The 11,807-nt window shown below is 34.9% G+C and overlaps 1 protein-coding gene across 2 annotated transcripts; it reads left to right on the forward strand.

Moving 5' to 3' along the window:
- Window positions 1–2,119: 2,119 nt before the first annotated feature.
- LOC133295166 (phospholipid-transporting ATPase 1-like) lies at window positions 2,120–10,293 on the forward strand. Of its 2 annotated transcripts, none has more exons than XM_061493963.1 (9): window positions 2,120–2,435; window positions 2,567–4,503; window positions 4,824–5,175; window positions 5,348–6,137; window positions 6,315–6,438; window positions 6,634–6,853; window positions 7,287–7,745; window positions 7,837–8,155; window positions 9,431–10,293. In XM_061493963.1, exons 2-8 carry the CDS (start codon window positions 2,733–2,735, stop codon window positions 8,033–8,035), a joined length of 3,915 nt encoding a protein of 1,304 aa, XP_061349947.1. In that variant the 5' UTR covers window positions 2,120–2,435; window positions 2,567–2,732; the 3' UTR covers window positions 8,036–8,155; window positions 9,431–10,293. The 2 variants fall into 2 exon arrangements, with proteins under 2 accessions (XP_061349947.1, XP_061349951.1); XM_061493967.1 differs by having other exon boundaries at window positions 4,827–5,175.
- Window positions 10,294–11,807: the final 1,514 nt, after the last annotated feature.

Below are 11,807 nucleotides of genomic sequence, written 5' to 3' on the forward strand. Positions count from 1 at the left end.
AGTTCTTTTGAAATCCTATGAAATTTGGATTATTATTTTTTTTGGTAAACAAATTTGGTTATTTTAAATGCCTAGGCATAACGCAAAAAATAGCACAGCGATACCTTTATCAAAATGTTGGAAGAGTTGTTCCCTTCATATAAATATACAGTTTATACCAAAATATTCAATAAATAGTTATGAAAGAATCTAACAAGAGAACATCGATTGAATTTATTGCTGGATTTACATTATTCAAATTCTGCTTACAAATATTCGTATTCTTTGTTTTTCATCGCAAAATATAAAAGATTTGTGGTGACTTTACATATAATAAACGGTGAAAGCAACGGATTGCTTCATTGATAATCAAATTTAATTAATCAATATAACCAAAAAACTTAATTTGGCGTATTTTTTTAGAAATAAATAATTAGGATTTGTGTTACGCGCAATAGGCAACTTTAGGCCAGACATGCACAGAAAATAATTATTTAATTTTTGTAATAAATGTATCAAGTTAGCATAGGATTTATACATGAAAAAAAATTAGTCCCAAAATTAAATTTCAGCATATTATTTTATTTCTTTATTTTTATATTATACTTATTAACCTGATTTTATAATGACATTTGAATTTTTTTAGAAACTATTCACCGCAATTTCCAGTTAAGGGTGATGGTGATGATAATGGTGAAACGAAAGAGGAATTAGTTTAGGGGGAACGATCATCTCTATTAAATTCATATAAACATATGTTTCAGACCCCAATAAAAAGAAATATAATATAGCATAAGTTCATTATCTCTCAAGCTTTTTTATCTTTATTTTTTCTCATTTATTGGAAAAACTTTGGGGATTCTTCAACTTTAATTATGTGCTGATCCATTATCATGTTATCGTAAATTAATTATTGTGAATTTTTCCTCTTAATTCTCACAAATTTTCTGACTACTAATTAAGTAAAGTCATTCTCAAATTGACAATTTTAGAATTAAACCTCTCAGACAAAATTTATCTCAGGCCATAATGTACTTCCACTTTGATCAATTATTGTTAAATATTTATTATTAAAATAATTATTTAATCATCTTTTGATGTAAAAAATTACTTAAAATTATGTAATTTAAAATAATTGAGTTAACGTCGAGTCATATATTAATTGAGCTTTTAAGACTCGATTAGTTAGGTTGACTTTGATCAGTTATTGTTAAATATTTATTATTAAAACAATTACTTAATCATCTTTTGATGTAAAATAATTACTTGAAATTATGTAATTTAAAATTAATTGAGTTAACGTCGAGTCATATATTAATTGAACTTTTAAGACTCGATCAGTTAGGTTGAAATTTATAATATATATTTCAATTATAATGTTATTATTATATAAAAATAAGTGTTAATCAGACTAAATCAAAACATTATTATTAGGGTTTGGTATTTGTCATTTTAAATGACATAAGTTATATCATTTTAGGAGAGAGATAAACACAGAAAAACGGAAATCATGGGAGAGAGAAAGTAGATGGTTTTTTTTAATTTAAAATTCAAATTTTCTGTGTCTGTATCTCTCTTGAAATGACATAACTTTCTGTTATTTAAAATGACAAACATGTAATTTTATTATATAATTTAATAACTAATTCACGTAATTATTATTTGATTGGTTGAAGTTAATTTTAATATCTTAAAAATTGAGATTATATTTATAACTTCTTTAACTTATAACCTCTTATAATTAAATTTTAAAAGTTTATTTCCGTAAATTTAATGTTCATAATATATAAATCTATTAATTAATATTATTTTTTAATAAATTATAATTATTTGACCGAAATTAATAATTAAAATGGAGAGATTCACCTACCAACAAAAAAGTTGACAACTCTTACACTACTGTTGATTTTTGTCAATCTAACGGTTATAATTTATTGAGAATTAATAAATGTGACACAATAAATGTTATTAATTCTCAAAAAATTATAACTGTTAGATTGACAAAAATAAACGGTGATTAAATTAATTATAAGAGTTGTAAATTTTTTTGGTGTTAAGTAGATTCGTTCCCTATAAAATAAAAAAGTGGAGAGAGAGAATAACGTGTCAACGGAGGTGGTGGTAGTGGCCCGAACAAAAGAAGAAGAAACGAGAAAGACAGAGAAAGAAGAGGGAAAGTAAGAGAAAAGCAAAAGGATTAGATCGGTGGTTCACCGTCTCTCTCTCTCTCTGTCTATTTCTTACACCTTCCGATTTTTTCTCTTTCTCTTTCTCTCTCTCCAATGCAATGCCCTCACTCTTTTCTCTCTCTCTCTCACCCTTTCCAACCAAACCCAGAGCTGAATAGCTGACACGATTTTCCTTCTTCTTCTTCCTCTTTTCCTTCGTCATAACCTATTTTCCTCTCTTTCATATTCAATCACGCTGATCCATTCCCAGATTTACACTCCCCTTAGGTATTCCTCCTTTTATTAACCACTTCCTTTTTAATTAGGGTTATCCTTCTGATGTCTTTTTTAATTTCATTTCATTTTTTAAAATTTGTATGGATTTATTGAGACATTTTGTCGATTCAATGCAATTCCAGGGAATCGAACCGGTGGCATTATTTAAAGAGATCTCGTCAACATGGGTATCAAGAAAGATATGAATTTGTACCTTAATTAGGGTTTTTTTTTTTTTTTTTTTTTTTTTTTTTGGGGATATTGGGTTGGTGGAGTATCTGATACTCTAATGTGGTTGGAGAACTATATATGAGTTCTGATCAGCCACTGCTTTCGGAACCAGATCTTCCAAGAGTGATTCATCACCGCCATCGGAAATCAGGATCCAGAGGCTGTATCTGCGGCAATGCTTCATTCTCATCTTCCGTCTTTGACGATGCTCTATCTCAGATCAGCGACTTTGACGTGAAGGACAGAGACCGTAACGTTGTGTTGGCTAGAGACTGTAGTTTCCACTCTGCATTTGGTAATAGCTCCTCCTCTTTCTCAGCTGATAGGGACTTCCACTCTTCTGAATCGGGGCAGTTTCCTTTGGAATGCCCCACACGCTTGGTATCATCAAGGGGTGCAATGGAACAACTGCGTGATGCAAATAGCCGTAGTGTGCCCTTTGAAATATCTGCAACTGGAACTGGAACTGGAACTGGAACTTCATCTAGAGTGCATGACAGGTTGAATAAATCTCAGAGGATTCGTCACAAAAGTGTGCATTTTGATGATGTTGCTTTACATGAAGATAGTGCTAGGCTTATCTATATCAATGATCCCAAGAAGACAAATGACAAGTATGAGTTCACTGGGAATGAGATCCGAACTAGTAAATACACCATTGTCACCTTCTTGCCCAAGAATCTCTTTATTCAGTTTCATCGGGTTGCTTATTTGTATTTCCTTGCCATCGCCTTTCTCAATCAGCTTCCTCCCCTGGCTGTGTTTGGGAGAACAGTGTCTCTTTTCCCCCTCTTGTTCGTGCTTTGCGTCACCGCTATTAAGGATGGTTATGAGGATTGGCGGAGGCACAGGTCGGACCGTAATGAAAACAACCGAGAGTCTCTGGTTCTTCAATCCGGGGATTTCCGATCGAAGAAGTGGAAAAAAATACAGGCTGGTGAGATTGTTAAGATCTTTGCCGATGAGACAATCCCAGCTGACATGGTCTTGTTGGGGACAAGTGATCAAAGTGGGCTTGCTTATATTCAGACAATGAATTTGGATGGAGAATCGAATTTGAAGACAAGGTATGCCAAGCAGGAAACAGCTTCAGCAGTTTCATCAGAAACTTGTGCTGTTTTTGGGGTTATTAGATGCGAGCAACCTAACCGGAATATTTATGAGTTCACGGCCAACATGGAGTTCAATGGAGTTAAGTGTTCCCTTAGCCAGTCAAACATTGTTCTGCGTGGTTGCCAACTGAAGAACACGGATTGGATAATTGGTGTTGTAGTTTATGCGGGACAGGAAACAAAAGCAATGATGAACAGTGCAGCTTCTCCTTCCAAGAGAAGCAGATTGGAAAGTTACATGAACAGAGAAACCCTTTGGTTGTCAGTTTTTCTTTTTATTATGTGTTTGGTCGTGGCCCTTGGGATGGGTCTTTGGCTGGTACGCCACAAGAACCAGCTTGATACCTTGCCTTACTACAGAAAAAGTTACTTCAACAATGGGCCAGATAATGGAAACAAATACAAGTATTATGGGATACCGATGGAAGTGTTTTTCTCCTTTTTGAGTTCTGTTATTGTGTTTCAGATAATGATACCGATATCTCTTTACATCACAATGGAGTTGGTTCGTTTGGGTCAGTCATACTTCATGATTGAAGACTTGGATATGTATGATGCTAGGTCTGGATCAAGGTTTCAGTGTAGATCATTAAATATAAATGAAGATTTGGGTCAAATACGCTATGTATTTTCGGACAAGACAGGAACACTAACAGAAAACAAAATGGAATTTCGGAGGGCTAGTGTATATGGGAAGAATTATGGGACCTCATTGCTTATGGCTAATAATAATACAGGTATTCAGTCTCCTCTGAAGATCATTATACTGCTTGATGATGTGGTGCAGTGGAATTATCACTTGTTATGCTATTGCAGTTTGAAATCCTTGTTACTGAAAGGCTAACTTTTATTTATGGCATTGGGGTTGTGAGAAAATTTTGATTTCTTCTGTAAATATATGAAATGCGTTAGTTTTTCCTTTTTTGACTGCCTTCATTCCTGTGATTTAGCTGATGGTTTTCTTTTCCTTGTTCAATTTCGTAATGCTCTTCTGCTTAAATGATGAAATTAGCATTCTCTTCAATAATTTCTTTTTCAATAATTTTCTATTTTGCAGCAGCAGCAGCAACTGTTATTCCTAAACGGAGATGGAAGCTCAAATCTGAAATCGCAGTTGATTCTGAATTGATGACAGTGTTGCAGAAAGACTCAAATAGAGATGAAAGGATTGCTGTTCACGAGTTTTTTCTTACGTTGGCTGCTTGTAATACTGTGATCCCTATACCTAGTGATGGTAGATTTTCCAGTTGTGGAACAAGTGAATCAATTGAAGATATAAAACATATTGACTACCAGGGAGAATCTCCTGATGAGCAAGCTCTAGTTTCTGCTGCCTCTGCATATGGATATACTCTTTTTGAGCGAACATCCGGACATATTGTTATTGATGTCAACGGTGAGAAACTCAGGTAGATAGTGACCTTCTTTTGGTGGGGGACTACATATTTTACTTTTTTCTTTAACAATGTTGGATATGTATAATTAATGAAACTGTATTATGTACATTGGATATTCTAGTACTTTGTGCATATTCTATATCTAGATTATTGAGTAACTTCATTATCTTTGTGTGGTATATAGATTGGACGTATTGGGCCTGCATGAGTTTGATAGTGTGCGAAAGAGAATGTCTGTTGTTATTCGGTTTCCCGACAATGTTGTAAAGGTGTTAGTCAAAGGTGCTGATTCTTCAATGTTTAGCATTTTAGCAAATGGCAGTGAGAGCAACGATAGCATACTACATGCAACTCAGAGCCATTTGAGTGAATATTCTTCCGAAGGTTTGCGCACTCTTGTAGTTGCCTCCAGGGATCTTTCAGATGCTGAACTTGAGGAGTGGCAAAGTAGGTATGAAGAGGCAAGCACTTCATTGACTGACAGAGCTACTAAATTGCGTCAAACAGCAGCTCTTATAGAATGCAATTTAAAGCTACTTGGAGCAACTGGAATTGAGGACAAGCTCCAAGATGGTGTACCAGAAGCCATTGAGTCCCTGCGGCAAGCTGGAATTAAGGTCTGGGTTCTTACAGGTGATAAGCAAGAGACTGCAATTTCTATTGGTCTTTCCTGCAAACTTCTCAGTGCAGATATGCAACGGATTATTATAAATGGCACTTCAGAGACTGAATGCAGAAATCTTTTGGGTGATGCTAAAGCCAAATATTGTGTGACATCTTCAAGTAGAGGGCATCAGAATCTGAAGCACAAAAGCAATGCTGCACATTGTAATCTTGATATTCCCAATGGCTCAAAGTCATTGAGTTTGCCCAAGTGGAATCCAGGAAAGGAAGAAGAAATTAATGCTCCATTGGCACTCATAATTGATGGAAACAGTTTGGTTTATATTTTGGAGAAGGAACTGGAGTCAGAGGTAAGATTATCCTTCCTCAATTGAAGTTTTTATTTGGAATACTTATGTGTATTGGACATCTAAGGATTTCTTTTGTTGTCATAGTTGTTGTAGGTGCATGTACTGGTACTTCAGATCTGAGTTGTTAAATAAAACTTCAGGGTAAATATTGACTGTTTTCCTTTTTCCTTGCAACAGCTTTTCGACCTTGCAACTTCCTGTAGGGTAGTGCTATGTTGTCGTGTTGCACCCTTGCAGAAGGCAGGAATTGTTGATTTGATAAAGAGCCGCACGGATGATATGACACTGGCCATAGGTGATGGTAAGTTCTTTATAATGACATGAAATTGCTCTTACTTTGCATTTGGATTTTCTTGGGGAATTTCATTGATGGTTGACAATAATTTGTCTATAGGTTTAGAACATCAAGCTTTGCACAAGTGTAGCCAGATGCACTTTGAAATAAGCATTGATTTGATATGAACTTAATTTTTTTTGTTTTGAATCCTTCTGACAGGGGCCAATGACGTGTCAATGATCCAAATGGCAGATGTTGGTGTTGGAATATGTGGGCAGGAAGGGCGTCAAGCAGTGATGGCATCAGATTTTGCTATGGGGCAATTTCAGTTCTTGAAAAAATTACTTCTGGTTCATGGGCACTGGAATTATCAGCGTGTTGGTTATTTAGTTCTGTACAACTTCTACCGTAATGCTGTCTTTGTATTGATGTTATTCTGGTATGTATTGTTTTCTTTGGATATTACAGTTGACTTCCTCTTGTGTTTTATATGAGCTTGACTTTCCTTTTTCCTTTCTTTCTTTCTCCCTGATCTCAGACATTTGGGCAAAAGCTTGAACTAGAAACCTGCGATTTTCATTATTTCTGCATATAATATGCTATGGACAGCTAATTGATAGAAGGATTTTTCCATATTTAGATCTTAACTTTTGTCTATACAACCCTGTCTTGTTATATTCTGGTGCCAACATGTCTGGAAATAATACATTTCTTCCTTCTGTATTCTTTTCATGTTGAAATGTGCAATATGTATAGGGTGTATGATAAATTTTTGGGCTCAAACTCAAAGATAGAAGTTATTGGGTTTTAATAATAATTACAGGTTTTATGAGATTTTATACGTTCTAATCTAGTTTCTTCCTTGTCTGTAGGTATATATTATGCACGGCTTTTTCTACAACTTCGGCATTGACGGATTGGAGTAGTGTATTCTATTCTGTGTTATACACATCTGTACCTACTATTATTGTTGGTATTCTGGACAAAGACTTGAGTCATAGGACACTCTTGCAGTATCCTAAATTGTATGGTACAGGTCACAGGCAAGAAGCATACAATATGCAATTATTTTGGATCACAATGATTGATACAGTATGGCAGAGCATTGTTCTCTTTTACACACCGTTGTTCACCTATAAGGACAGCTCAATTGATATATGGAGCATGGGCAGTTTGTGGACAATTGCAGTTGTTATCCTTGTAAATATACACCTGGCTATGGACATCAACCGTTGGGTATTAATTACTCATGTTGCTGTATGGGGATCAATAATCATTACATACGGTTGCATGGTGGTATTGGATTCTATACCTGTATTTCCCAATTACTGGTTAGTTACATGTGTTCTATTAGTATTTGGATTATAGATGAAGCAGTACTTTAGGATATAATATGACTAATGTGTCTCGAAATCTTTGCAGGACTATTTATCATTTGGCAAGGTCCCCTACATATTGGATTACAATTTTGCTTATAATAATCGTGGCATTGCTTCCTCGCTTTACTTGCAAAGTTGTTTGTCAAATCTTTTGGCCTTCTGATATCCAGATAGCTAGAGAAGCTGAGTTGGTGAGAAAAGGACATGATCATTTGCAGTCAAGGCAACAAGTTTCCAGTTAACTTGTGTTACTGATGTTTAGTGTCACTTATATAAACTAAGGAAATCTCAGTTGAAATGGCTTCCCCTGCATTTGTCGTCCACAACGCATTCTTGTGGCAGTCAGTTGTACAGATGACCAGGTAAGGGCATATCATGGTTCGTTTTTTCCATTTTTCTAATATTATTTTCTGTAAACTAGTTTTCCTTGGACGTAGTGGTTGTCTATAGCCAAGAGTTACTTAATTTTAGATTTTTAAATTGTCCATAAACTATCATAAATTAGTCCAATCTTACAAGGATATTCAACATCCCTGTCTTCATAAAAGTGGTGATTTTGATTCTGGTGCTGTAGGTTTTAGAATTTTGAGGTCCTATGCTCTTAACATAAATCTGCTAATAGAGGTAACTGTAGATCTTTGTTGAGAAAAAGCTGTTCATTGTGTTAGGTATAATACACAATTAGAACTTAGGGCTGGTTGAATAAATTATCGCTTGTGCTCTTCTGCCCTCATTTTGTTTGTATTTGGGAGTGAGCACACAATAAATGTACATGCCATTGAAAGAGGTAAGAAGTGGGATAATGGCAGTACTTAAAAGATAAGAAAGTGGAGAGAAAATAGGAGTTTATTTAAATATGGATTTTTTTTAAGAAACTGATTGGCTTGATCTAAGAAACTGATTGATTTTATTTTAACTGTCACAGGGTGTATCCTAGGCATAGATGAATCAATTTTAATTATTAGCTTGGACTCGTAATTTTGTTTACATAAACGGTAATAGATTTTCGCAATGAAAGATGGATGTGTTCCTCCAAAATGCATCTTTGAATTTAGTCAGTTTTCATACAACTTATTCTGAAGGAGGACTAATTGTCATTTGGTAGCTGCTAGTGGTCCAATAGAATTTGCTTCTTCTAGTTGAAACCTGAAACAAGGATCCTTCAATCCTACTGGGTTATGAGGGTTCGATAAAATTTGGTAATAATTAATGCAGTCTGGCGCTGGCTTGAGTTCTGTCGGCCAGTTGTCCATAGGAATCTCAATCGGCTTATTCTAGTTTGGATGATTATTGAACCTCTTTTGGCCAAGGATGGATTTTGTTGGATGCCCTGTGTGAATATCTCTCTTTTATTTTGTCAACAAAACATGTTTGCAGTTGAAGTTTTTTAACGGGCTGATGACTTAGTGATTACCACTGCATGTCACAAATCTGTGTTTTTTAGAAATTTTCATGTAATTAGGGCTTTTTATTTGTCATACAAGAGAGTATGTGTCATTATTTGTGTTTGTTTATATGTAAGGATGTGGAGGGAAGAATGTCATGCACACACTTCTACATGATTAAGATGAGTGAGTCTGTTTCCCATTAAATCTATTTGTGCTCGGTCCTGATCTTTTCTGGTCTAAATTCTCCAGATGAGTTGCAGAAGCACATTGCACTGATGTGAACAAATGCTTGGCATTCTTACATACGATTATATGGCGGGGAAGCAGCACATGGCAAGTTTATGATGCCAAGGATAGTAATTAGCTGGCCTGGCTTTTCGAATGCCTCGAGCCTGGAAGGTAAATAGGAGATAGAGGTTGGAAGAGGCTCAGACTCAGGTATCTCCATCATTTTGATGTGGGTGGAATTTTATCAGTGGAACTGTGGCCACATGATAAAGATCCATGGGTCCATAGAGGAGGGGTATGGGAGAGAGTATAGTGTAACTAAGGAGTATAATAGTTATGTAAAAGTCAGGATTGAAAACGTCCTTAAAGAATAGAATGTCTCAAGAAAAAGATAAAAATGAAAGGAAAGTAAAGTAGACGATAAAGCCACACTTGAACGCACGCCACTCAATTATTCGTTTTGCTATCTAACTAAACTACTAAAAAGCTAAAAATCTAGGCATGGAATTTTTTTTGTTTAACTAGATTCTAAAGTAATAGATATTAAAATTAAAGCACGTTCAAGCAGTAACTCGTTTAAAACATTTTTAAATTAATGCATTATTGGGGAATGACGTGTGCAAAGCACTAAATTAATCCAATTAAAATGATATTTTCTTCATCGGAAGATTGAATTATTAGTCTAATCATCCTTCAAATTAGCCTCAACTGAAAAGAAAATTTAGTTAGTCCCTGAAAAATAATGGACTTCAGTCAAATTTTATCGGAAGTTGCTTTCATTTTCTTGAATGCACTCTCTTGACTTTTGAAATATATATGACTTTTTTTTTTTTTTTTTTAAATTGTAATTAAACTGAATCTGAATGTAGATGGCTTGACTTCAATATAACGGCAAGATTGAATCTTACAACAAAAGTCTTCTGAGCAATTAGTTCACACTTATTGTTTCTTGAATTCACACAATCTAGTGACTAGCTGGTAGTTTTGACAAAAAGTATGTAGAGGTCGTGGCAAAGGTGGTCTTGAACAAATGATAGCAGCAACTTTTAATTGAGTAAATTTAAAGGGACAGAAGTAAATTTATACCAAAGAACTATTATGAGAATCAAGTCATACAAGAGAAAACGGTATAATATATGTAATTAGAAGTAAAGCACGTGTATATATCTACCCGAATCTTTTACGCAGAGGGGGCACGTGACTACATCGGGGTTCCCTAACTCGAGAGAATCTGATGATCATGTGCATAGCCATGAACGGCGGACAAGTAGTTTAAATTTAAACTTGGAATGAAATAGAAGAGTTTCTTATGTTCGACAAATTGTTATACAATAAAAAATGCGTAGATTATATCAATAAGTAATCCACTTTTTATTACATGTTGAATAAATATTTGAATTTTTACATCATACCATTATTTGTAGGGTAAGTTTGTACCAAAAGTTTTTATGTAATGTTTGTGCATAGATGATATTATGATGTGCTCTTTTTTTTTCATGTTGCTAAAAAAAAATTATCTTATCCACCCATTTTAATTATGCAATTCAGAAAATACATAGTTATAATATTAAATTTTTTTTTTATAATTATTTATTTTTTAAAATATATAATTATAATGGATGACATAAGATAATTTTTTTTCCATCAACATAAATATATGATTTTCCTATTAGGGCTTTATTAGTCTCTTTTTACATAAGATAACTATCTTATGTTATAGAGAGAAAATAAATAGGTTTCACAATTACAAAATAAAATAAAATATAAGGTGCGAAAATTATAGTGAAAGAACACAAGAGAAATTACCTTATATAAAAAAAAATAATATTTTTCTATATTGAGGTGCTAAACCGAGAATGATTGATAGCCGTGCGATGAACTGCGTTTGTGATCCTTATCCGATATTGCACTGTGCTTCAGACTCTGATCTGTTAGCTACCCTTTGCTTGTCCGTATTCCCAACTATTATATAAATTATAAAATTCCCAGCCAAGGGCAAGACCGTCTTTCCACCACCAACGTTTCGGGTGGTGACTCAATCCCCAATCAAAGAGCGCCACCTGTCACCACGACGTCACCTAGGGCTCAGCACGCTGACGTCATCCATGCTCCCGTAAGCTTCAAGACCGACGCGCGCCATCCTCCCACGCAGAAATCCCAAACCAGATAGTGCACACGTGGCACAACTTGAATCGCTGTGTGTTGCACGCGTTAAGGTGGAGATGGGAGAAGCTGATTTCGTGTTGAAGGGGCGCATGAACTTTCATGCGAAGGTTCCTGTGGAACTTCGTAGCATGTGCAAAAATTGCAACAACTTGGTTCCACGTTTGTTTTTTCCTCGTAATAAAAAGACCAACCCCATGTAAGAAAGAGTTCACATTTCAGTGTAAGTGCAGCG

The sequence above is a fragment of the Gastrolobium bilobum genome, unplaced genomic scaffold, assembly GCF_033153095.1.
Source record: "Gastrolobium bilobum isolate Gb01-03AN ecotype WA unplaced genomic scaffold, APGP_CSIRO_Gbil_v1 utg10722, whole genome shotgun sequence".
In the NCBI taxonomy this organism is placed as follows: domain Eukaryota; kingdom Viridiplantae; phylum Streptophyta; class Magnoliopsida; order Fabales; family Fabaceae; genus Gastrolobium; species Gastrolobium bilobum.

Bases quoted from the DNA above. Each gene is read 5' to 3' on its own strand.
- LOC133295166 (XM_061493963.1), top strand. From the start codon at position 2,733: ATGAGTTCTGATCAGCCACTGCTTTCGGAACCAGATCTTCCAAGAGTG. The intron at 6,439-6,633 runs GTAAGTTCTTTA...TCCTTCTGACAG, and splicing joins GACACTGGCCATAGGTGATG to GGGCCAATGACGTGTCAATG. The intron at 7,746-7,836 runs GTTAGTTACATG...AAATCTTTGCAG, and splicing joins CCTGTATTTCCCAATTACTG to GACTATTTATCATTTGGCAA.